This window comes from Humulus lupulus, chromosome X (assembly GCF_963169125.1).
Source record: "Humulus lupulus chromosome X, drHumLupu1.1, whole genome shotgun sequence".
NCBI classification, from domain to species: Eukaryota; Viridiplantae; Streptophyta; class Magnoliopsida; order Rosales; family Cannabaceae; genus Humulus; species Humulus lupulus.
Window position 1 is genome coordinate 225435372 of NC_084802.1, and position 27009 is coordinate 225462380.

At 39.2% G+C, this 27009-nt stretch overlaps 3 protein-coding genes and 1 long non-coding RNA gene across 4 annotated transcripts; 2 read left to right on the top strand and 2 right to left on the bottom strand.

Annotated features, from left to right (window-relative positions):
- Positions 1-342: 342 nt before the first annotated feature.
- Positions 343-1911, bottom strand: LOC133804132 (uncharacterized). Its single transcript, XM_062242290.1, has 4 exons — positions 1447-1911; positions 1259-1321; positions 1056-1130; positions 343-959 (listed from the first exon to the last, which is right to left on the bottom strand). The coding sequence occupies exons 1-4, from the start codon at positions 1831-1833 to the stop codon at positions 603-605; spliced, it is 882 nt and encodes a 293-aa protein (XP_062098274.1). The 5' UTR covers positions 1834-1911; the 3' UTR covers positions 343-602.
- A 19413-nt stretch (positions 1912-21324) lies between these two features.
- LOC133806812 (uncharacterized) lies at positions 21325-22591 on the top strand. The gene is made up of 5 exons (XM_062244900.1): positions 21325-21523; positions 21574-21768; positions 21833-22077; positions 22158-22528; positions 22588-22591. The coding sequence occupies exons 1-5, from the start codon at positions 21325-21327 to the stop codon at positions 22589-22591; spliced, it is 1014 nt and encodes a 337-aa protein (XP_062100884.1).
- Positions 22592-22600: 9 nt separating this feature from the next.
- Positions 22601-22975, top strand: LOC133805282 (uncharacterized). The gene is made up of 2 exons (XR_009878905.1): positions 22601-22663; positions 22745-22975. It is a non-coding gene; the product is annotated as an uncharacterized LOC133805282 (long non-coding RNA).
- Positions 22976-23120: 145 nt separating this feature from the next.
- On the bottom strand, positions 23121-26757 carry LOC133806813 (uncharacterized). Its single transcript, XM_062244901.1, has 3 exons — positions 26526-26757; positions 24009-25722; positions 23121-23784 (listed from the first exon to the last, which is right to left on the bottom strand). Exons 1-3 carry the CDS (start codon positions 26527-26529, stop codon positions 23121-23123), a joined length of 2382 nt encoding a protein of 793 aa, XP_062100885.1. The 5' UTR covers positions 26530-26757.
- Positions 26758-27009: the final 252 nt, after the last annotated feature.

Below are 27009 nucleotides of genomic sequence, written 5' to 3' on the forward strand. Positions count from 1 at the left end.
TTTGACTTTTTCTTTAATAAATTTTCTATACAAAAGAAGTATAACTCCCATATTTTTGCACATTAATAGTATAAAAGCCATATTTTTTAAAAATTCCCATTGTAATATAGGTGTTAAATGTAGATTTCATCATTTATACCTTGTGTTCTAATATCTAAAAGAGTGTTGCTAATTGGACTTTCAAGTGGTTAAACTTAGCCTACTAATGGATGTGGCCCGTGACCCATAGTATTAGTATGTTTCGGCCACTGGTCACTGCTGTCCCCGACTTTCAAGTAGGTAATTGACTAAGATGTACTTTTTTGCAAAGTAACATACCGAATTCGAATGAATAGTTTCAAATTGATTAAAAGACAAAACTCATTATATTGAGTCAAATTACTCAAAAAGAATACCAACAGCCCAGCTCAATTAATCCTATAGAACTGACCAAAATCTGGTTATAGAGTTTCCATCAAATTTACAATTTTCAGAAACCCAATTAGATACAATGCCCTGAATAAAATTCCTCCTACTTTAAAAGAAAATGAGTCCTAATTGTTACTGTAGGAAAAAAATATCTTATCTAAATAAGAATAATGGTTAGAAAGAATAGAAGACAATCAGGTACAGGGATAACGCAGCTTGTTGGCAGAAGAAACCCGACTCTTGACCCTGCAGATGTTAAGCCTTTTTTTTCTAGCCTCAGCAGCCATTTGCACCTTCTTCACATCAGCCACGGATACATCGAACGGTGGATGATATTCCGACCAACAGCACTCCTCCTCTGGTACTGACACGTTCAGATCAGGAATTTGGTAGTTGTTCCCTCTTTCTTGAGCCCTACGATCGATGGTGATCAACGGCGGATGATCAAGCCGTTGACTGGGACAAGACTGGATTTGGCAAGATTCCATCGCAGCATTCGAGCTTTCACCAATTCCCAATTTTGGTGTTCTTATTTTACTTCCTGCATTAATCTGTAATATAGACATATTTATATATATATCAATTCTTTTTTAAAAATAAAAATAAAGAGAGAGAGAGAGAGAAAATTAAGGAAATTGTGAGAGTACCTCCTCAATCTTTGCCTTTAAATCAGAATTCAACGCTTTCAGGTTGTCGTAATATGTAGTCACAGTCCTATGCTCCTGTTTAGAATATATTTTTTTAGAATCTTAATTAAAAATAGAAAAACAAGAAGATAAGGGTTTTTTTAGAAAACAATAAACTAATTACTACAAAATTAAAAAAAAAAAAAAGAGAAAAAACCACTCACTTTAGTCAACAGTTCTTTGCCCTCTGTAAACTCGTTTATGAGCTTCGACAACTGTTCTTTGTTCTGCATAATCAAGAACAGAGATTAATTAAGATGTCAGTGCAGCCCAAATAATTTAAACAAAAAGAAAAAGAGAGAGAGAAAACTAAATGAAATCAAATTAGAAGATAAAGAGATTGTATGTATACCCTTCCAGGGCGCTTTCTTTTCAAGAAATTAGGCTTCTCCTCTGATTCGCTCGGCGGAAAAGAAAGCGGCGAAGCAGGACTTGAGTTCTCATACTTGGCAGTGATGCGAGGTTCTTTAACCGCGGGCTCGGTTGAACTAGGCCCCACATCACAAGTAACGAGCTTCAACGTCTGCGAGCCCACCGGAATGGCCGAAGGAGACGAGTCTTTGTCGTTGAGTACAGATCTCCTCCTCTTGGATCCCCACTTGAGTCGTAAACGATCTTCAATTTCGTACAGCATTCTTCCTTTGTGAAGGAGTATCAAGCTTTCGGCCACCTTAATCTCGCGCGCTTCAAACTTCGAACCGGAACGTTCGTCGTCGTCGTCGTTCTTCTTCCTGATCATCTCTACTTTCTACAGTGATTTCCCTTTCTCTCTCTAGAGTTGTGCATTACGGAAAGAGAGAGGATTGGATGAGTGGAATTGTTTCTTGGAGACGGGGTTTTAAATAAGACGAATTCTTAGCGAGGCTGTCGCAACTGACACGTGTCGAGAGGATGACGACTGAGGTTAGTCTAGGGTTTATTGCCTGAAAGACTGGGAGATTTACACCGTAGTAAACTTTTTAGATTGGCCACCAGGTGTTAAGAGTTTAATTTTAATTATTATATAATTTTGTGAGCATGGTTAGGAAGTGTTATATGTGATGTTATGCCCTATAAACTAATATAATATAAAATTTAAAAATTACCAATTTAATTAAGATTGATACTTGATCATAAATAGACATATAGTCTAGTAGACATTATATCCTCCTTTCAAAGTAGAGGTATCAGTTCGAACTTCGAACCCTCTTTTCTTCCAATATATTTTAAAAAAATAAAGATTAATATATATATATATATATATATATATCATATCAGTGATGTCTACAGGGTGGAAGGGAATATGCATGAAATTCATTCTTTGTTGCTTCCCCCATCTTCGCATATTTTCTAAAACAATATGATAACAAAATATTCAATAGTAAAAGTTAGGATTGATGTCTAAAAGTATGTAAATAAATTTTATTGGTTTTAAATAAAAGTATAATTCTATTATATTTGAATGTTATAATTGTTGTTTTAGTGGCTGGGTTTTTCTGACATACGGATCCCTAAACACCAGGGATTTGTTGGGGATACCGAAGCGTGTAGCGTAGGGTAGCGCGTGGCATCACGCAACGGGCTGAGATTAACTCAGCTCGGACATCAAAAGCATTATTTCCCTTCGTGCTCCTTTGCCTTTATCTTTATAAAATATTAGGTCACCTATTAAGTGACTCGTCGTTCTTGTTCGCTAGGCAATCTAATGGCACCCAAGAAGAATGCAGTCGGTCCCTTGTCTCAACAAACTAACAAGGGAAAAGAGATCGCCTTTGAATATCCTATTCCTCATTTTGGCCCCGTGGTGGAGAGGGAGATCGTGGTTGATCCTAATGCGTTCTTCGAGGTAGAGACAATTGTCTCCAAGATCACGACCCAAGGAAGGGTCAATAAAATAATGCTGAGCCACAACATAGAGGTCGGGTCCGGCGTCCTAATTGCTCGCCCTCTGTTCGAAGGGGAACGGAGCTGCGTGCCACCCCAGTATGCGTCTAACTTGTTTCCTTATTTTTTGCAGTCGGTCCTAGCTCAGCACCGCAGTATTACCCAGGTCAAGGCTAGGAATGAGGAGCTTCAAGCTGAGCTCCAGGTTGCTCAGACCGCCCTAACTGCTACCAAAGCTGCCCTTGCAGCTGCTCAAAAAGGCGAGCTCGATGCCAAGGCTGCCCTTGCATCGTCTCAAGAAAGCGAGCAGGCTACAAAGGTTGCCTTGGTCGCTCTTCAAGTCGAGGTCGCTGAGGCCAAAGCCAAGCAGCTGGAGGCCGAGGTTGCTGTTAAAAAGGAGAAAGTGGCCTCCCTGTCTTCCATGGAGAGCATGCTGTATCATTGTTGGGCCTTCAACCAGGATGGTAAATTCTCCTTCCTGGCTCCTGAAGTGTGGGATCCATACCTCGAGAAGTTCCACTGCGGGCGAGCAGGAGAATGAAGAGGTTACATCCTCAGAGCGCCCTGGAGGGGCTTGATGACGTTTTCCCTTCTTTTCTTTTTCTTTTTGCAAACATTCGCCATTTGGTATAGTTTGAGGTTATTTTTCCTCGAGACAATTTGCTTTTAATTCACATATCTAACTTTTGATCTATTTGTCTTTTCCTTGATTGTCTCTCATGTTTATGCTTTTCTAGACTTGCACACTCAAAATCTTAGGAATCGATTTTTAGATCGGGATAGATATTTTGAATTTGGTTATATCCAAAATTAATGTGTTGATTTATATCATACCTGTTAAGTATCAGGCCTTGGACCCAGTTATATCCGAGATTTTAAATATTTCAAACTTAGTTCACGTTAGGTTTAAATATTTCTAGGGAAGCTATCAAATTTTCAATTTTGCTAACTTCTAAGTTTTGGTCCTGGTTGTATCCAGGGTTTTAAATGATTTAAAACTTAGTTTGTGCTAGGTTTATTGACACCTTGTGTTTTCTTAAAAAAAAAAACATCTGTTAATCAATTTCACTAACTTCTAAGTTTTGGACCTAGTTGTATCCAGGATAGTTTTGTACCTGGTTATATCCAGGATTTTAAGTGTTTCAAATGTTCTGATCTATCTCAGGTTATATGCCCCCCAAGTAACCAGAATGTGAACTTTCTCGGTTACTTGGACAAATGTTATCACACAAACTAATATATAAATAAACTATATGAAAGACAAGAAATACATAACGATCCCTTAATTTCTTAATCAAATGGCTTTTATAACTAAGCTTTACATAGATGTATGGTTGTTAGACTATTGTTAGAGAATATATTTTATTGCTCAATGAAAAGTGGAGAAGCCAAAATACAACTCTATGTAAAGAATACAATGGACAAGATGATAGATAAATAGGTTTACAACTCAATGACCAACAATACAAGTAAATTGTAGAAAAGAGAGAAAGAAGAGAATTATTAGAACTAAAACTCTAAAACAAGAGATACCAATAAATATGTAAATAGAAATAGAAGAAGATGATTACAAACTCAAAACAATAATAATACAAGAAGAAAAACTGAATGAAAAGATCAATGAAAAACACAAACTCACACTCAACCAAAGTGTAGAGTAATGGAGATCACCAACTTGAACAAGGTTCAAAAACTTTGTCCAAAAGCTTATTTCCCCCTATTCTCTAAGTACTAAGGGATCTCTCAAGGAAATAACTCTCTGGAATAATCAAGCCTTAAGGTGTATTTTTCAGCCAAGTGCTTTGTGGATGAAAAATGGTGTCTTACAAGTGAGCATTAGGCTCCTATTTATAGAGTTTGAGATACCCTTTGGATTTCAAATTCCACCAACCCCCATGGCTGTTACCAATGTTTAATTAGATTAATATGGAATTAAAATTGAGATTTGGGAGTTATCTGGGTTTTTGGAATCGTTCAACACATTTGGAAAAAACTGAAAAATTGGTTTGAAATGCACCTGTGGCCGCGACCAGGGACATCAGTGGCCGCGGCCACTGCTTTCTGTCCCCCAGGCCGTGGCCACCATCATTCAGTGGCCGTGGCCACAACCCATTTTCAGCACTTGAAAATGTGCTGTTTTTCCAAACGGTTCCAAACCCTCCCAAATGATTTTGTAACTCCCAAAACACATTATTGGGGTTAAAAACATGTCTCCAACAGCCATATTTCATTATGGCTTTATGAAATCCAATCTCAAATATGTAACATATAATACACACATTATTGGGTAATATTTGTGAGTTACAAATTTGTAACTCCAAAATATGTCACATTTGGGCACACACATGTGTCCAATTTTGTGACTCTCAATAATATGTTACAAGGTGTGACAAATCACATTTGTGTGACAAATCATATTTTGTCACATTATTTAATCTAATATTATATTATATGAAATAATATAACATTCCCCCACTAGATTAAATAATCACTTTTTGTAACACTTATTTAATCAATCAAACATTATATTAAAACATAATATTCCGCCACTTGATTAAATAATCACTCTCTATTGAAACCTTTGCTTTGGTGCATAAAGTAAAATGTCTTTCGACTTAAATTTTACCTTAGTTTAATTATCACAAAGTTTGTTGAAATTTTGGTTGTCGAAGCATTGAACCACTATCCCTTGATAACAAACCGGTGATAACACACACACCTTTGCTGTGTTCACTTGAGACCTTAATGTCTCGGTTTTGCACCGTTAATGGCCATGTGCACATTCCATTCATAGACTTTTCTTGAGAATGACTCCCAATTCTCATGAGGGGCGGCACCACCCCTAGGTCTATATAGGTAGAACTCTTACAGTATTTTGTTACCCTAAAATACTTGTCTTCTCAAGACTAAGTTCTATTAAAAACCTTTCGGTTTTAACCCTCATTTTGGTAACACACTAGTACTCTTATCTTAGATGGGACAAAATTTGAGTACTACTGCTATTCACTTGATTGACTTGTTATTACCTATTGAACCTAATACTAGTTTAGTGACTAGTATTAAGATAGGTTACCATCAACCGTGAATCTCTTTAGGGAGTCTAAGTCCCACCCCTTGAGATGTAGAAATGATTTCATTTGAATCATTTCTTTTCTCATGTATGCATACTTAGACACTCTAGTTATTTTATTCAAACTTTGTTGCTAGCCATAGTTTGATTAAAATAGTTACCCCTTTAAAATAGTGATTTTGACCATAGTCAACACCCCCACTATTTTATAGTTTAATATCCAAGATAAACATTTGAATATTAATTCTAGAAATCTCTTTGTTTCTAAAATTCTCCTTTATGTTTTAAATTGATTCCTTCTTGAATCAAAATATTACAAACAGTAACTTTAGACACCAAGCATGTCTAGATTTATCCATTTTATACATATATAGCCAATGTGGAATTCCAAATCACCTATTTGATAGAATGACCAAATTAATCAATTAATTAACAACAAAATAAATTGATTAACTTTGGAGCATCACCCCCACATTTCTCACATAGTGACAATAAAATATCACTTTAAAATAGAAATCTCTTCATTTCTAATAAGTCATTTATCCTCCAAGATAAATCTAGACCTATGATTCTCAAAGTTCATCATGAGTCCTTAAGCTTCATGATAAACACTCAATAGATCAAGATAAAAAACCTCAATGTTTATCTTGATTCATTTACTTGCTAAAGCAAGGCACACTTATTTGAAAGTAACTTTCACTCGGTTGCTTTCTTTTATATATTTCACAAAATAAAATGTGAACACAAGTGTAATGTGAGAATTTCTCAAACAAATAATCACATTATGAAATAATAGGTCTACACACTTACCTATTATTTTAACAAGTTCATTTTGAAACTTTGTTAATGTCTCACACAATTGTCTCATAGCAAAATAAAGAATTATCATAGAATAATACTTTAATTTTATTGATAGCTTTCAAGAGTACAAGCTTTATTACAAATTATCAATTTTCCCAACAAGGTACATAAACATGGTAATCATGCTAGGATCTCTTCTTCCTTTTCTATAGCATTTACCTCATTCTCATGTGGGTCCTTTCGGTACCTACATACTCTAGCATAATGCCCGGGTTTTCCATAAACAAAACAATGACCTCTCACGTCTTTGAATTGTCCATGATCTTTCTTTGGACCTAAAGGGTTCCCACTACCCTTTTTGTTGTTGCCCTTTGGATGCTTGTGTGAAACCGCATTGGCCTTGGAAGTCTCATCTTTAGATTCATTCACACCCTTGTCTCTTATTCTCGATTCCTCTTCAATTCTAATGTGTTTTTGGATCTCTTCCAAAGTGTAATCCTCATTCTTATGGAGGATTCTTTTCCTATAGCTCCTCCAAGTTGGTGGCAACTTTTCCACTATTGCACCAACTTGGAAGGCCTCGGGAAGCTCAATCTTGAGCACTTTCAACTTGTTCACAATCACTTGTAACTCATGAATTTGAGGTAAAAGAGTTTTCCCATCAATGAAAGAAAATTCAAAATATTGAGAAATTAAGAACTTTCTTGTACCTTCTTCCTCAGCCTTGTACTTACTCTCCAAGGCATCCCAAATCTCCTTCGCGGATTTGGTATTGGTATAGAGGTCATATAGCCTATCGGATAGGGCATTAAGGATATGACCCCTACAAAGAAGGTTGTCCTCTTCTCTCTTCCTTCTTTTCTCCACCTCCTCGGGAGTGTCTTTGTCGGATGGCTCGGCTAGAGGTGCCAAGGATGACTCAAGGATGTAGGCTATCTTGAGTGTTGTCAAAAGGAATTTCACCTTATCTTGCCACCTAGTGAAATTGGATCCATCAAACCTATCCAACCTCACTAGGTCTTAGTTCATGATCTTGATGGTCTCCCCTTCCATTGAAACAAAGAGAAACTAAGCTTTTGATTGTTAGACTATTGTTAGAGAATATATTTTATTGCTCAATGAAAAGTGGAGAAGCCAAAATACAACTTTATGCAAAGAATACAATGGACAAGATGATAGATAAATAAGTTTACCACTCAATGACTTACAATACAAGTAAATTGTAGAAAAGAGAGAAAGAAGAGAATTATTAGAACTAAAACTCTAAAACAAGAGATACCAATAAATATGTAAATAGAAATAGAAGAAGAGGATTACAAACTCAAAACAATAATAATACAAGAAGAACAACTGAATGAAAAACACAAACTCACACTCAACCAAAGTGTAGAGTAATGGGGATCACCAACTTGAACAAGGTTCAAAAAATTTGTCCAAAAGCTTATTTCCCCCTATTCTTTAAGCACTAAGGTATCTCTCAAGGAAATAGCTCTCTGGAATAATCAAGTCTTAAGGTGTATTTTTCAGCCAAGTGCTTTGTGGGTGAAAAATGGTGTCTTACAAGTGAGCATTAGACTCCTATTTATAGAGTTTGAGATACCCTTTGAATTTCAAATTCCACCAACCCCCATGGCTGTTACCAATGTTTAATTGGATTAATATGGAATTAAAATTGAGATTTGGGAGTTATCTGGGTTTTTGGAACCGTTCAACACATTTGGAAAAAACTAAAAAATTGGCCTAAAATGCACCTGTGGCCGCGCCCAAGGACATTGGCCACTGCTTTCTGTCCCCCAGGCCGCGGCCACCATCATTCAGTGGCCGCGGCCACAGCCTATTTTCAGCACTTGAAAATGTGCTGTTTTTCCAAACGGTTCCAAACCCTCCCAAATGATTTTGTAACTCCCAAAACACATTATTGGGGTTAAAAACATGTCTCCAACAGCCATATTTCATTATGGCTTTATGAAATCCAATCTCAAATATGTAACATATAATACACACATTATTGGGTAATATTTGTGAGTTACAAATTTGTAACTCCAAAATATGTCACATTTGGGCACACACATGTGTCCAATTTTGTGACTCTCAATAATATGTTACAAGGTGTGACAAATCATATTTTGTCACATTATTTAATCTAATATTATATTATATGAAATAATATAACATTCCCTCACTAGATTAAATAATCACTTTTTGTAACACTTATTTAATCAATCAAACATTATATTAAAATATAATAATGGTATCATCATTGATAATACTTCTTCAGGTGCATGGCATTCCAGGTCCGTGGGACTGTTTCTCCACTAAGTCAAGCTAATTTGAAAGTTCCTTCACGCATGATTTCCATTATCTGATAGGGCCCTTCCCAGTTCGGACCTAAAGCACCATCTTTAGGGTCCTTGTTTGCCGAAAAGACCCTTCGAAGGACTAGGTCGCCCAAACCAAAACTACGCCTTTTGACCTTGGAATTAAAATAACGAGTGATTTTTGTTGGTAATGCACAAGCTGTAGTTGTGAATCCTCTTGTTTCTCATCAATTAGGTTGAGAGACGCATTGAGCAACTCATCATTCCGCTCCTAGCTGAATGTCTGGAGCCTATGTGTAGTTACTTTTGTTTTGACGGGAAGGACGGCCTCACTTCCGCAAGTCAGGGAGAAAGAGGTGTGTCCCGTGGAGGTCCGGTGGGAGGTTCGGTACGCCCATAGTACCTGCGCGAGCTGCTCAGGCCAGACTCCCTTGGCCTCGTCTAACCTTTTCTTAAGACTTGCCTTGAGGGTCTTATTCACGGCATCGACCTGCCCATTGGCCTGTGGGTACGCAACCGAAGAGAAACTTTTAACTATGCCGTGCTTTTCACAGAACTCAGTGAACAGATCACTGTCGAACTGAGTTCCATTATCTGACACAATATTCTTGGGAAGCCCAAACTGGCACACAATGCTCTTAGTCACAAAGTCGAGGACTCTTTTTGAGGTGATGGTTGCCAGAGGCTCAGCCTTTATCCACATCGTGAAATAATCAATGGCCACCACTGCATAACGAACTCCTCCCTTTCCCATAGGTAGGGCTCATATTAAATCAATCCCCCATATTGCAAACGACCATGGGGATGAAATCATCGTTAGTTCGACCGGTGCTGCTCGCGCGACTATGGTGAAGCGTTGGCATTTATTGCATTTCTTAACATGAGAGATGGAATCCTTTGTTAAAGTGGGCCAAAAATAACCCTGCCTGAATATTTTTAAGGCGAGGTTTCGCCCCACAGCATGATCCCCGCAGAACCCTTCATGCACCTCCTGCAGAGTGGTTTTGGCCTCCTCTGACAGAACACACCGTAGAAAGGGTAAAGAATGGCCATGTCGGTAGAACATTCCATCCACAATTACATATCTTGGGGCTTGATAAAGTATCCTTCTCGCGTCCTTTCTCTCTTCGGGTAGCTTTCCTGTCGTAAGATACTCCACTAAGGGGGTCATCCAAGTCGGCCTAATGTCGATCATCTCGACCTCCATCGTGTTTCCTGCCACGCTTGGGCTTTCCAAGAATTCCACTGGTACTACGTTCAAAGTCTCAGCTTCCTTTGAGGTGGCGAGCCTCGCGAAAGCGTCTGCATTAGCGTTCTGCTCACGAGGGATCTGTTCGACAGTGCCATACTCAAATTCTGATAGCTCTTTCTTCACCTTGGCTAGGTAAGCCGCCATCTTGGAACCCCGTGCTTGGTATTCCCCTAACACTTGATTGACCACGAGCTAGGAATCGCTATAACACTAGACGACATTGGCCTTTAATTCCTTTGCCACTCTAAGCCCGGCTAACAGAGCCTCGTACTCGGCTTCGTTGTTTGATGCTTCAAATCTGAATCGTAGCGCCGAATGGAATCGGTGCCCCTCCAGAGAGATCAAGATGATCCCCACTCCGCCATCCACGAAGATTCTCCACAACTGCTGCACCGGTTCTTTCAAAGACTTTACTTGGAATCCGGTGCACTCAGCCATGAAATCAGCAAGGGCCTGGCCTTTAATCGAGGTCCATGGTACGTACATTATTTCGAACTGGATGATTTCGATCGCCCATTTTAAGAGACATCCCGACGCTTCATGTTTTTGTAATACCTGCCGCAAAGGTTGGTCGGTCATGACGTGGATTGTATGGGACTAGAAATACGGCCTAAGTTTCCTGGAGGCTAATATCAGGCAGAACGCCATCTTTTCCATCAGGGGGTACCGTGATTTAGCTCCGAGAAGTCTTTTGCTTATATAATATACCGGTTTTTGAACTCGGTCTTTTTCCCGAACCAACATGGCGCTGGCTGCATTTTTTGTCACAGCCAAATAAAGGAATAGGGGCTCTCCTACCACTGGCTTAGCCAATACTGGGGGCTCGGCCAAATGCATTTTTAGATCGAGAAATGCCTATTTGCATTCCTCAGTCTATTCAAATTTCTTATTCCCTTGGAGCAAGTTATAGAATGGCAAGCATTTGTCAATGGATTTTGAAATGAACCGATTAAGGGCTGCCACCCTTCTAGTTAGGCTCTGGACCTTTTTACGTGAGCTGGGCGAAGGTATTTCTAATAGTGACTTGATTTAATATGGATCTACCTCTATCCCCCTTGTATTGACTATGAATCCCAGAAACTTTCCTGACGACACTCCGAAAGTACACTTCTGGGGATTCAACCTCATGTTATATTTCCTCAAGATATCAAAACATTCATTTAGGTCGGATACATGGTTATCAGCAGTCTTGGATTTGACTAGCATATCATCGACATACACTTGTTTTTTCCGATCTGGCCAACGAACATTCTTTTAACTAGCCGCTGGTAGGTAGCCTCGGCATTCTTTAGTCCGAAGGGCATAACTTTATAACAGTATACATTTGTTGGAGTCATAAAGCTAGTGTGCTCCTGGTCTGCAAGATTCATCGCAATTTGGTTATATCCAGAATACGCATCCATGAAGGACATGAATTCGTGCCCCGCAGTGGCATCTACCAACTGATCAATTCTCGGCAATAGAAAGCAATCCTTAGGACAAGCTTTGTTCAGGTCGGAGAAATCGATGCAAATCTGCCACTTTTCATTTGGCTTCGAGACCAGGACAGGATTTGCGACCCAGATCAGATATTTTGCTTCACGAATAAACTCGCACTTTAATAGCCGAGCTACTTGTTCTTCCAAGGCCTCAGCTTCTGTTGTTCCCAAACGTCTCTGTTTTTGGGATTTCGCAGGTACGCTTTTATCCAAGTTTAGGGTGTGCATGATCACACTCTGGCTTATTCCCAACATGTCTTCATGGGACCAGGCGAAACGTCTAGATTCCCTTGTAAAAATTTTATCAGCTCCGTTTTCCTCTCATCGTCAAGATTTTTCCCAATCTTAACAACTCTCAAAGCGTCTTTGGGATCGATATTTACCTCCTTGAGCTCTTCAATAGCTTAGAGCTCAGATCTATCCTCGCCCACTCACGGATCAATATCATCACTTGGGGCGATACCTTTATCCTTGGCTCCCTGAGGTTCTTCCATTCTAGAAGCAGCTTCTACTTCCTGGGACTCCTCGCCTCTGCCATGTAAGGCCATTGTTTGCTGCCCGGGTTGTGATTTTCTCTTAATGGAAATGCTATAGCATTCCCTGGCAGCGAACTAATCGCCTTTTACAATGCATATTCCCACAGAGGAGGGGAATTTGATTGCTAGGTGGCGGATAGAGGTTATGACTTCAAACACCATCAACGTAGGTCGGCCCAAGATCGCATTATAGGCTGTCGGACAATCAATGACTACAAACTCCAGGAGTTTAGAGACAGTCTGTGGTCCTTCACCCAGTGTTACCACTAACTCGACTGTCCCGATGGCTGTTGACCCCTCACCATAGAATCCATATAGAATCAGGGAAGTTGCCTTCAGGTCTGTTACATAATATCCCCATTTTTTCTAAGGTGGACCTAAAAAGTAGATTCATAGAACTTCCGTTATCTACTAGTGTCCTCCTAACTCTTCGATTGGCGAGTTGAACCGTTACGGCCAGAGGGTCGTTATGCGGGAATTGGACATGACTGGCGTCTTCCCCGGTAAAAGTGATTGGTTGCTTTTCCAATCGCTGAAGCTTTGACGATCGCAGCTCCAGAACAAATTCCACTCCGTTGTGGGATTTTAGCTCGTTGATATACCTCTTCTAGGCACCCCTGCTCGTGCCTGCCAGGTGAGGACCTCCAGAAATGGTGATTATATCTCCTCCCGTTATCAGAGGAGGATCTTCTTGGTTCATCTGAGCTCCATTTTGGCTTATTAGAGCCTCTGGGGTCGCTGGAGTGTTTTGTACAGCGGGCTGCCTGGGGGTTACCCGATTCCGGGCGTACTGGGCCAAAGGTCCCGCACTGATGAAAGTCTCAATCTCATCTTTCAGTTGTCTGCAGTCATCAGTGTTATGACCGATGTCATTATGGAACTGGCATAATTTTGAGGGATCTCTCTTCGCCCTTTGATCCTTTAGCGGCTCGGGATTTTTCCATGGAAGGCGACCATAATTTTCCAAGAAGATGTGCTCTCTAGTATTAGTGAGGTCGGTGTAAGTAGCATAGACTGGTTTAAACCTCTCCACGGGTTTGTTTTTCTTTAACCCGCTCCGATTGCCCGAGCCATTTCCCTTTCTCTTAATACCCCTTTGGTTATTCTGAGCAACGGCCAGAGTTGTAGCCCCGGCCACATTTGTTGTTGCTCCAACGGGTTGAACAGGGACTTAACTGGTTCCAGCAACTGAAGCTCGTGCCTTTTACAGGTTAATCCACCTTTGAGCCCGGTTCAGGAACTCATCCACAGTGTTGACTCCCTTTCTTTGTAGTTCTTGCCATAGGTCGCCTCCAACAAGAATTCCTGTTCTTATCGCCATGAGCTTAGAACTTTCATCAGTGTCTCTAGCTCGTGCAACAACGTTGGCAAACCTACTCAGATATGCTTTCAGAGATTCTTCGGGCTGCTGCTTTACATTTGCGAGGGAGTCCGCCTTGATACGAGCCACCTGAGAAGCCCGGAAAGCTCTCTTGAAATCAGCGGAGAAACTCTTCCACGAGGTGATAGAGTGTTTTTTGTATTGTTTGAACCATTGTCTAGCCGGCCCGATCAGAGTCGAGGGGAATATCAGGCACCTTAGTTCAGGCCCAATGTTGTGGGCCATCATTAGGGTGTTGAACATCCCTAAGTGGTCGGACGGATCCCCATCTCCGTCAAATTTTGATAAATAGGGCATCCTGAAACCTGGCGAGTATGCCGTCGCCGCTATGCTCGGGTCAAACAACTCGAGCTCATCCCCTGAATTGTACTCGTCCTTCTCCTTTCCGGATAGGAGTCTTTTAACCAGTTCCTCCATCTGGGCTAACCTTTCGAGGGTTTGGTCCTTGGTTGTTTGGTTGTTATGGGGTTTTTCAACAACTCCCATCCTTTTGTACGCGTTCAGCGGGTTATTGTCCCTCCAAGCTCGAGCTTGGTTTGGTGGGACATTCCCGTTATCGCGTACTTCGGAAGGACCTCCCTCTTGATGAATGTAACTGACTCCATCGTGGGCCGAATTTCTCCCCTGTGAGTTTAGGCGATCTCGCAGATCGGTCTGTGGATCGACTCGAGGGCTCTGAGTCGAACTCAGATGATTTCTCAAATCTATACCAGACCTACCACTTCGCCGGTCCTCAGTCCAGTAACTCTTGTTAGCGAAAATCAGTGCTTGAGGTTGAGGCTGAGGATCAGGGACATTTTCGCGCGTCCGGGGGACATGGGCAGTGGTAGCTGGAGGAGGACTTCTCCTGTTGTCCCCATAGGCAAGAACATTCCGTGCAGAATGGAGTGGCGTTGGATGTCTTATAGGTGACAGGTGATGTCTGATTGGCGAGGTGGTTCTCGTCCCATCAGAGCAGATTAAATTTTCCCGCGATCGTTCTACTCCCCCGCTTCTAGCTCTTTGCGTTTGGCGATCTGATCGTGAGGCAGGGGGGTTAGAGGAAATATGTTGCCTTTGCGGGTTTTCTCTAGCCCTTCCCCGCGAATTGCCGTGAATATTCCCAGGCACATTCGACGATGGTATTGAGCTTGGGGTCGAGGTTCTAACCGATTGGCTGTCTTGCCGAAGATCCCTGGGAGGACCACCAGGTTGAGCATTTAGGCGATTTCTCGCTGTGGGCACAGAACTTGGAGTGGCAATTCTATCTAACCGATTTGGTTTGGACCGATCATTCCTGTGGGTCTTACGAGACCCACGTTGCCTCTTTCCGACATTAATGTCGGTTGCAAGAGGGGGTAATCGAGCCAAAACCTCCTCGATTTTCTTGTTTGCTTGGGCCAGATGACTTCTTAACTGCATGTTCTCAATCTCTACGGTGGTCAAGTAATCGGGGTTTGGATTCAGAGGCAGTGACGCTGAACTTTCGGTATCGCCATGACCCATTAGTTGTTTTCCCGTTCGTTGTTGAACTTCCGGGACATGCTTATCGGAGATAGCGGTATGGTGGGCCTCCTGCCCACCAGGCTGTTCCATCTCATTGTCGTGCCTCGAGCAAGTGACCACCATGATGAACTTTGAGTTGGATTTTTATAAAAGCACTAATCTTTTTCCTCTCAATGAAAGCACAAAACTGTTGACACGGTTCTTCGCCAACAGTGAATTAAGAATATATTTGGGATGAATTAGTGCTTAATAATGAACCGTATTAAGAAACTGATTCTCAAGAACACTCGTCTTTTTACGTGGTTCAGTGGTTAAAATCCACCTAGTCCACGAGGCTATATTATCATTGTTTTTCTCTCTCAATTTTGACAGAGTTTTTGCATTACAGAAAAATTATTCTTTCCCAATCCAAGATCTTAGTATTTATAGAGAAAATCTTTGGATAGGCCTTGGGGGCATCACGTGACTTAACCCCCAGTGTTATCTGTACCACACTAATTATAAATATTACAATTCATCCTAAGGCATGGTCAGATCATTAGGTAAAACTGATCTTGGATCCTCAGGGATCATCGGACATGCCCTGTCTGACCATGCACGTCTATATAACGTATCCGGGTTTTCAGGGATCCGCGGACATGCCATGTCTGACCATGCACGTTTATATAATGTATCCGAGTTTCTAAGGATCCAAGGATACGTCAGGTCTCTAGCATACCCCAAGCTGAATGCACCGTGAGCTCGTGTCACGGATGTTATGCCTTATAATCATTACAAGCTCGTGCTTATTGCTTTGCATTCCCCAGCTCGTGTTATTGACTTGGGGAACCGTGCTGCCTTTGTGGAGAAAATACGGATTTATGGATCATCTATTACACTTATTTACTCGCCAGCTGTACATGAGCTAAATAAAAGACTCTTGCTGAATTTTAGGATGCACACCTATAAAAGGAGACTTCTCCTCTCATTTTAGGATACACAGATACATAGGATCACATACTTAGATTGTGTTTGGTAAAGTTTTTGTTTTTGAATTTTTTAAACACAAAAATAGAAATATTATTTTTATTTTTGTTTCTTTATTTTAAAAAAATAAAAATATGTTTGGTAACTATTTTGTTTTTTGTTTTTAAAAACAAAAAATAATAAATTTTTTTGATAACTTTTATTATTATTTTTTGTTTAACAATATAAAATAATGTGTTGATTTGAAAAAGATAAGAAACAAAAAGTCAAAAACGGTTTAAAAAAAATTTGAAAGTGAAAAAATTTTATTTTCAAAATTTAATGAATTTTAATTAAATTTTTTAAAAAATAATAAATAAAAATAGAATTACCAAACACTGTTTTATGTTTAATTATCAAATTTTTAATTAATTAAATAAAAAACTATTTTTTTAAGTCTTACCAAAGAGCACCGTAGTCTCTTTCTCTTTTCAGTCTATGTAGTATTTTTGGTGATAGATGGAAGGTTTGTTTCGAGTTCGTCTAAGCAGACGCAGTGGTGCTTTCATCCTGCTTGATAGCTGTTGAATCCTGGAAAGTTGTTGCTCGTGAATCTTCTAGCACTGTTCAGGTAGAGAGGTCAAATCTGCTTTAAAGAAAGCGTGTTTCACGTGCCTCGACTTTGATTTATTTTTCTACTTTATTATTTCTAACAATATATAATCAAGACAACATGTAGCTTTATCTCATGTAACAAAACAAAATATGTTTTGTTGAAAAAATCTAATAAAAACGACAAAAGATGCAAAAAGAAAAACGCAACTAAGTGTCAATGAGGGATGAGAGGTGGGCTTTGGTGCTAGAGGCCGACAGTCTTCTACTTCATCGAATTCTTCGTCAAGGTTCTCGTTGCTGGAGGCGCCTCCGCTGTTGAAACATGAACACTTGTATCCATTATATTTTTTTGTTTCACTCAATACACAAATCTCTAAACTATAAATACATATATGAGTGCACTTTTAATGGTTACTACCAATGAATGATTATTTTAATATTAACCATTGGATTAAGATCAATGGTCCACATTTATAGTTGTTAATTAATATTTCTAAAAATAAATTTTGATTTTAAATTTTTTTTGGAATAGTTACTTAATGAAAAATGTGTATTTATCATGAAAATATAATATTATAAACTTTTCATTTTTCAAATGCATGTCAATTTCTAAATATAGCTAGTGTCTTTTATTGGTTAGAAACAACATTAATTATGACAAAAAAAAAAAAAAACTAAATTCGAAATGTAGAAAAAAATATTTACCTGTTAGTGACTTGCTATACTAAGTCACTATATTACCACATCATCATAATTATTAGTACCCATTTATAGTTAGTAACTATTGAGAAGTCTTCCATATATATATATAGATTATCGATGTATGTATATAAATATATAAATATCTATATCTAATATAAACAAATTAAAACTATACATATAGATGCATATTAAAATAGATTAAATAATATAAATATTAAATATATATTTATATAATCAATTGTAATATATACAAAATTGATGAAAAATCTTTTCAAGTAAATTATTTGAAAGATGTTAAAGGATACCTTGAATCAAGAGGGTGAGGGAGAGGTATTAACGGCGAGAGTAAGACCCATTTTTTTTTAACAAAAATTCCCAACGTTACGTTTTTAACAGTTTTGTTGCTACCAACTCTATTAAATACGCATAGGATTGTTTGAGTTGCCACGTGTCACTCTATTATTCGTCCGATTTATAATTTAAAAAATATTATTAATTGAATTTAAAAAAAAAGAAAAATAATTAAAAATAAAATTTAAATAATAAAAAATAAAATAATATAATTAATTTTAAAAAAAATCAATTTTTTATCTTTTATCTTTTTTCTTTCTACTTTTTTTTTTCTTTTCTCATCTTCTTCTTTTCTACCCGACACTTCTTCTTCTTCTTCTTCTTCTTCAGATTTGAGCTCATCCCCTTCTTCTTCTGCAGATCGAAACCCCTAGGAACTCCCCCTACTTCTTCTGCAAATCTAAAGCCCCTAGGTACTCCCCATTTTTCTTCTGCAAATTTAAAGCCCCTATCCACTCCCCCTTTCTTCTTCTACAGATCGAACACCACCTTGAAGGTCGCCCGCAATGGAGGTCTCCGGAATTGAACAGGAATATGGAGGACTGCAGGTGAGAAGATCGACGATGGACGGAGGGCTTTGGGCGTAGAGAACTCATATGTCGACAACTGCTATTTTTTTTGCTTCTTCATTTTTTAGATTTGGGTTCTTGGCTTTAGATCTCAGTTCTTGAGTTCTTGACTACAAGATCTGAGTTTTGAGTTCATGTTGGCTTCAAATTGGCATCTTGATTTTGTTTGTGAGTTCTTGATTTCACATTTCTTGAGTTCTTGAATTTAAAATTTAATTGTGTTGTATTTGGGTTTGAGTTTTGTGTTATGAGTTTATGGGTAAAATTAGATATTGAGTTTGGTTTTCTAAATCGTTCTTGAGTTTAAAATGATTTTGTTCATTGTATGATTTTATTTTTGTAATCTCATTTAGGTTTGATTGATGTTGAATGCGTTATTCTTTAAAATTGGGCAATGAAGATGAAGAAATCAAGAACATGTGTTATTTGGGCAATGAAGACGAAGAAATCAAGAACATGTTTATTTGAGAATTTTGTTAGTATCAAGAACAAGGTGAGGGAGAAAAAGAGAAGGAGAGAGATAGACCGAAAGAAAAAAGATTATTATTTTAAAATTAATTAAGAATATTTTTTTAAATTATGAGGTGGACGAATAATAGAAGAGTGACATATGCAACTCAATCAATCATATGTATTTAATGAAGGAAGCTGGTATATTTAAGTCTATAAAACTGAAAATATTATGTATTAATTTGGCAAGGGAAATTTTAGACAGTATGTGTAATAACATACTTAATTTTTTTTAAATGTCACCATAAAATAATCTCTCATATATATGGCATTTTAAAATTTTGGACAAAAATACCCATATCAATCGAGACCCCTCACCTTCTCTCTTCCCAGCCAAACCAAACTCTTTCCTCTTCCTAGCCAAACCAAATTCTTCCCTCTTTCCAGCCAAACTCTTTCATTTCTATCTCATTATTTTCTCTCGGGTCACATTCTCACCATCTCAGGCGAAGCTCTCTCTCTCCCCACAGTCGCCGTTGCCACCGTCTTCTCCATCTCCGGCCACGGTAAGGTAAGACATTCGGTTTTCATGTGTTTTTAAAAAAAAAAAATTGAATCGTAATGTATAAATCGATGAAATGGGTTTGATTGTTAATCTTTATTTTGCAAAAAATGTAGCGTAAAATGGGTTTGATTCTATGTGCATTCTGCAAATTCTGCAAAAATTTTGTGGGTCGATGTTCTTTCGATTCCACATCGATGCTCCATCGATACTCCATCGATGCTCCATCGATGGCATACAGTGAGTAATCGATGCTCCATCGATTCTCCATCGATGGTATATCGATGCCATGTCGATTCTTTCATAATTGATGGTTTATCGATACCACATCGATGCATAATCGATACTGAAGTATAATCGATGCCACATCGAGTCCATATCGATGCTGAACATATATGGCATCGATTCGACATCGATACACCATCGAAAATAACATCTCAATTAGATGTTTGCATCAGCATCGACATAGCATCGATAGAGCATCGATGTGGACTCGAAAGGCTGCATCGATGTACCATCGAAAGGCCATCGATGGTATATCGATGCTACATCGATGCCATGTCGATACTGATGCATAATCGATGGCAAACGATGGTTTATCGATGCCACATCGATGCCATATTGATGCTGAACATATATGGCATCGATTCCATGCTCCATCGATGCTATTTCGATGGTACATCGATCCCATTTCGATGACAACAATAGATTGAGTATTTTTTATAAATTCAACTAATTCTTTTTTTTTGTGTGGATATTTTGCAGATGCCACCCAAACGTATCCCACCACTTGAGATCCCTATGGAGGATCATTATGTCGGTCGTATGACCTATAGGGGTTCCGGGAGGTTAACAAAATCGAAGAAAAGATTTGAGGAGCATGGATTATTGGGGAGGGTGAATGAGTCTGTTTTTGGACCATTCTTCACAGCCCCTCCCTTTTCGTTCTCTGGGGCATTGGTTCACACACTACTTTTGCGAAAGGTCAAGTCTCCGCGTGGCGATGAGGTGCACTTCTTGATGGGCCCAAACTTATGTAAGTTTGGGGTGCACGAGTTTGCCATTATCACCAGCCTGAGCTGCTCCTGTCCACCACTTGCCGTTGACATTGAACCTCACATTACTTCCTCCCGCCTAGTTGATACATATTTCAGTGTGGAACCCAAAAAAGACATTCGGTTCAGTATCTTGGAACGAGCTTTTAGTATGTGCGATGTACCTGATGATTTGTACAAGCTCGGTTTGGTTTACTTTGTGGAGGGGATACTATTGGGCGCTGAGAACGACAATGCTATTTGGCGAGATTCATTGTCGATGGTCGAGGATTTAGATTATTTTGAGAAGTATCCATGGGGATCCCTTTCATTCGATACAACTGTGAAACAATTCAATAGAGATATGAAAGTGATTGGTGGTACAATACCAGGTAAGAAGGCGAAGAAGATCACTAAGGTGGAGTCTTCTAAGGGTTTTAAGGTGGAGGCAAAGTACACTTGCAAGGGGTATCCACCAGCCTTGCAATATTGGGCGTACGAGATGATTCTTGATTTACAGAAGGAACACGCCAAGCCCTGTGGATTCAAGTTCCCTAGGATGCTACAGTGGGAGAGCATAGGCCAGCCGAAGCATTTGCATTTGAAGGATGTACTTGCGAGGAGACATGTAAGTTACAATACATTTAAATAAGTCAAGAAATTTTGAATTATACTAATCAACTTATGTCATTTCTAATTTGATTGTTGTGTTTCCATTACAGTTGTCATGCATTTCTATCCTAAGGCCTCGACCAAATGAGCGAGACTTCTTTGATGCCGTATATCAGAGGATAGAGGGGGATGCTCCTAGGTATGCGATGCTGCAGAATATGATCCAGCCTGCACCAGAGGATGGAAGACCTTACGATCCTGAGGCAGAAGCTGTTGCAGTGGCTGAGATAGCCGTTGAGGCTGGCATATTTGTGGAGGATGCCCCGACAGAGTCTGCTCCAGATACTAGTACAGAACCTACTTCTGCTCCTGCTCCTGCTCCTGGGGCTTATGAGGAGGTGTTGGGTGAGATAGCCAGACTATCAGGTGCAGTGGACGATGTTAAGGCACTCTAGGTATCGTCCTTAAAAATCAAGAAGTCATATTAGAGAAGTTGGCAACACTAGGTGGTATACCTACTCCTGCACCTACTCCTGCACATACTCATGCACCCACTCCAACTGATGATGTAGAGTACGACATTCTCCCCTCATGTTACGAGCCTTCTGTTGGAGAAGCCACACCTTCTCAGCCAGTGCAGACGGTCTTAGGTACGACTAATCCATGAGTTTTTTTTTGTTTTAAAAAGATTAGATACTAATTGCTCCTTTACAGGTAAGCGTACTAGACAGAGACCAGTAAGGTACGAGGACTATACTCCAGCAGCCAAGAAACCAAAGTTCAAGGACCCAGTTACGATCCTTCCTTTAAAGGTGTTGGATCAAGATATGTTGACAACTTTTAACCGATGGGTACTCGGTGAGATTGATAACAGCAGACCGAGGAAGTTGGAATGTTGTGATGGGACCCCTGTTTGGTTCTTGAAGTTGAAGGTGGCAAAAGAATGGTTGGCAGAAACTGTAAGTCTCTTATGTTTGTTAGAACATTTATCTCATTTTAACAATCCACTCTTCCTTAACGTTACTCTATTTATTTGCAGCATCTCGACGCTGCGAATTATCTTATACGGAGACGTCTTTTTGAGTTGCCGAAGACGTACCCCGTGAAAGCCACCGTACTTGATTCATCATTTGCACAATATATTCCTGCCAGATACGAGGAATTCAAGAAAAATGGCAGGACTTACCAATGGGACTCGGACATTCTTGATTTCCTGAAAGGAGATGCCAAAAAGTACAAGAAGCATTGGGGTGATTGCAACGAGGTCTACTTCCACTGGTGCATGGAAAATCGGCACTGGGTCCTTTGCGAAATAAATTTCGCTGATTGGATGATCACTGTATTTGACTCAGATCATTCTAACTTTAGCCATAATAAGTTGTCTGAGTTGATGGAGCCTTGGACTAGGATGCTTTCATCTTTACTCAACGCTTCTGGTATGTTTAAAGGACACCCCAAGTTAAAAATAGCTAGACCGAAGATCACCGTTCCAAACTTTGATTGGCAGCGCATGTCCACTGATATTGTCCCACAGTCTAGAACCAGGTAGACGTACTAAATTCAGATTTTCAATAATGCTCTCCTTTAATTTTCAATACACTCACAATAAAGATTTCTTGGTTTCAGCGGAGATTGCGGTGTATTCGCCATCAAACACTTGGAGTTCATTCTTGGAGACATTCCCTTATCATATGCCATCGAGGACAACATTCAGTACTTCAGGGATAAATTATGCATCGACATTTTTTATGAGAATGTGTACCCTTGATGTTAGAACATTTATTTTGATTTCGATGACACACAATAGTATATTTCTCCTTAGTATTGTATATAAAAAATGTCGTTTCGATTAACAAAGTCCATTAATACAGAAATATAAAGAGTAACAAAGTCCATTAATACACAAATAAAAAGAGTAACAAAGTCCATCAATACACAAATAAAAAGAGTAACAAAGACCATTAGTACCCAAATAAAATTTTTAACATTGATGCCATAAATTTCAAACACGAACTTTACAAGTTGCCCTATTATGGCCTAGACCTCCACAAGTGCTGCACTTGCGTGGAACAACCAATTTATCTCCATTGGAAGGATGGCGTTTCATCTTAGGCCTACCTTGTTTCTTCTTTGGACGACCAGCCGGATTTTTCTGCGCAGGTGTTCTCACTGTTATTGTCATAATGTCATGTGGAACAATCCACTCTTCCTCGTTACCAGTAGGATATATAGATTCTGTGTAAGAGGACCTCCATGTCTCAATTTTATAGTAATCTGAACACAACGAATAAAAGTTTACCCCTCGCTTAAGGGATCCAGATAGTGCATGAGCACATGGGATACCAATAATCTGAAACACGCCACATGTGCATGTCTTATTCAGGAGGTCGACTTCACCATTCAGCTCACCATCTAACACATGGAACTCATGCCTCCCAATTGCATAAGGAATCAAGAATCGAGCTTTCTCAGCCATATCCACCAAAATTTTCTCATAGGTCGGTGCAAGAGTGGTAGTTGTCTTCTCGCTAGTTTCTCTCCTATTACAGAACCAGGACTGTAGTGTGAAGCGAATAAATTCGACGAATGTAGTTATCGGAAAGCTCCTAGCGTCCCGGGTCTTATTGTTGAAACTTTCAGCGTAATTGCTTATCATTATATTATACCTAGTATCCAGGAAAACTAAAATTTAATAGTAACATACATTTAGAAGATTTCATAAATTAAAATACAATTGACAATGACATACCTATTTCCAGGAAAGTAAGCACGGGACCACTTATCAAAACCCATTCCTTCTAGGTATTGAGCAATGGCTGGGTCTTTTGATTTGATTTTTTCGAAGTTAGCGTGGAACTCGAATTTCCTAAAAGCATATGCCGCATTATACATCAACACATGACAATGATCAGTCTTGAATTTAGCAACCACATTCATACTAATGTGGTGGTAGCAAGCACCGTGATAGGCATCGGGGAAAATAGTTTCCAAGGCATGTGTAATACTTGCATGCCTGTCAGATACAAACGCCAGGTCCTCGACTTCCCCAATCGCTTCTTTTAGCTTTGACATGAAATACTTCCAAGAATCATGATTCTCACTATCCACAATACCAAATGCAACTGGATATAGATGGTTATTTGCATCCAGCGCGACTGCACATAACATCTGCCCACCGTATTTTGTCTTTAAAAAGGTACCGTCCACACATAACACAGGACGACATGTACGAAACCCTCTTCTACTAACTCCGAGTGAGAAAAAGCAATATTTGAATCGATCTTCCTCAGTGACAAAATCTGTCAACGTCCCGGGATTGTTCTGTTGAAGCATGAACAGGTACGATGGTAACTTCTGGTAGGATGCTTCCAGTGTCCCTCTGACATAAGAAAGAGCCTTCTCTCGGCATCTCCAAGCTTTTCCATATGACAACTCAATGCCATAATCATTCTTAATGTCCTCTCTTATGTTGTTTGCCATGTACGCATTCGATCCAGTCTGATATTTTTTCTTTATGCAATGACCAATAACCCAAGGTGCAGCTTGGCGATGGCCTTTATGTCGGAGGTCAAGTGAGCAAGTGTGTTTGTTGGTGAAACGAGTTATCTCGAACATATCAGATTTAGGAATTCTCTTCCCCCTCAATCTCCACCCACAATCAGGATCCTTGCAAGTGATATACCAAACTTTAGTACCTGACTTCTTCACCACAAACTCGAAGTTCTGCTTCATTGCATACAAGTGTGCCTTCGTCTTCAACTCTAACTTGTTCTCAAAAACTTTCCCAACTTCTATTACTCCACAACTCACCCCAGATAACGTGGGGATAACATAAGAGGGGCATGGGATATCTTCAGCAGTATGCGCTGGAGAACTCCATCTATTTCCATCATCTTGTGTAGTTGGACGACTGCTCTCTGATCCAGCAGTCCTCCGTCCTTGGCTTTCTTGACGACTTGGCAATGGTCGTACATTTAAATTATCTACTTGAACCACATGTAGCATCGACAAATGATCCTCTGAGTTATCATCAGAACTACTGCACCCCTCAACTCTTTCATCATCATCACCAAAAAGGGCAATTGGATCGTCATTGACATAAGGCTCATACTCATACCCATCATCATGCGGGAGATTTGTTGGGGGAAAAAAAGTTTCATTATGACTAGGACCTCCCATGCATACACTTGGCCCAGTAGCTGTTTGTGGAATAGCCGTGCATGATTGATTATGATTTTCCATATTAACACTCGCTCTAGGAGATGGATCAATAAGAGCAATGTTCTTTGCAATCGAACTAACGCATAAAGGAACCTGATGTTTTAAGGACTTTGAATTTTCAAGAATAAGAGCACTAACTCCTTCATCATCTGTGATTTCAATGGGATCTACACTAAAATCATTGCATGTAAACGGCACTTCCAACTTTAAGTCAAACAATGACCTATCCACTTTCAACTTTGAATACAACTTCTCCAATAATTCTATGTAACCAACATCAATTGGTACATGTATTATAGTGTTCGAACCAGCTTTGAAATTCCATTTTTCTCCTTTCTGTTCCCAAACACCGTTGTAAGAAACAATTATATTAACTCTGGAACCTGCAAATTTACAAAAAAAAAAAACATAAGAAAATTATAAAAATAAAGTGTAATCTATGAAGAATCGATGGTAAATCGATGCCTATGAAAATCTGTATTGTAGTTCAAAATCGATGCCACATCGATGGCATTTCGATGCATCATCGATGCTGATGGTTGCCATTTCGATGCCACATCGATGCCTTACCGACGCTGAACCAAATAAACATATATGGCATCGATTCAACATCAATACATCATCGATACCACCATCGATACATCATTGATACCAACATTGAAATTATATATTTGCCTCAGTATCGAAATGGCATCGATGTACCATCGAAATGCCATCGATGCCATATATGTTTATTTGGTTCAGCGTCGATGTTACATCGATGCCACATCGATGCTGAACCAAATAAACATATATGGCATCGATGTAGAATCGATGTGGCATCGATGCTGATGGTTGCCCTATGTATGCGATTCAATTTCGATGTAATATCGATGCCACATCGATGCCACATCGATGCCATATCGACGCTGAACCAAATCAACATATATGATATCGATTCAACATCGATACACCATCGATATTACATCGAAAATATCATCTAATTTAGATGTTCGCATTAGCATCGACATGGAATCGATGGGGAATCGATGGAGCATCGATGTACTATCGATTTTGGAAATCTCAGATCCGAAGAACAGTTCAAAAGTTGCAGAAAAAAATACAAACTCAACTGCGGAACAGTTCGAATCTAATATCTAACTATGGCATTTCATATTCATAAGTAAATTAATGAAATGATACTTACCCATGATTTTTTCTCTTAAAAACGCCAAGAAACTTCCAATCCGTTCCACCTCCGAGCTGTGAAAAAATGGCTGTAAATGAGGGATGAGAGAAAGAAATAGAGAGAGTGAAGTGTTAAATTTGAGTGAGGAGGGGAGGAGGGTATTTGTGTCCAAAATATAAGAGGGGGCATAATATGGGGAGAATTTTTATGTTGTCATTTAAAAAAAATTAAATATATTATGATGCATAAAGGGTAAAATTTCCCTTTGGCAAATACCACTAAATTATATTATAAATAGTGTTAATTCCCACATATGAAAAGACACAGTACATCTATTTCTTTTCCCCTTATTTCATAAGCATTACTTATCAGTTATTATATATTCGGTTATTAAATACTATATATAACAGTAGATATATTAAATAAGGCAAAAGGTATTATAATAATAATTTTAGCTATATATTACCTTGAAATAATACTGTATAGTCTTTAGAATTTTGTT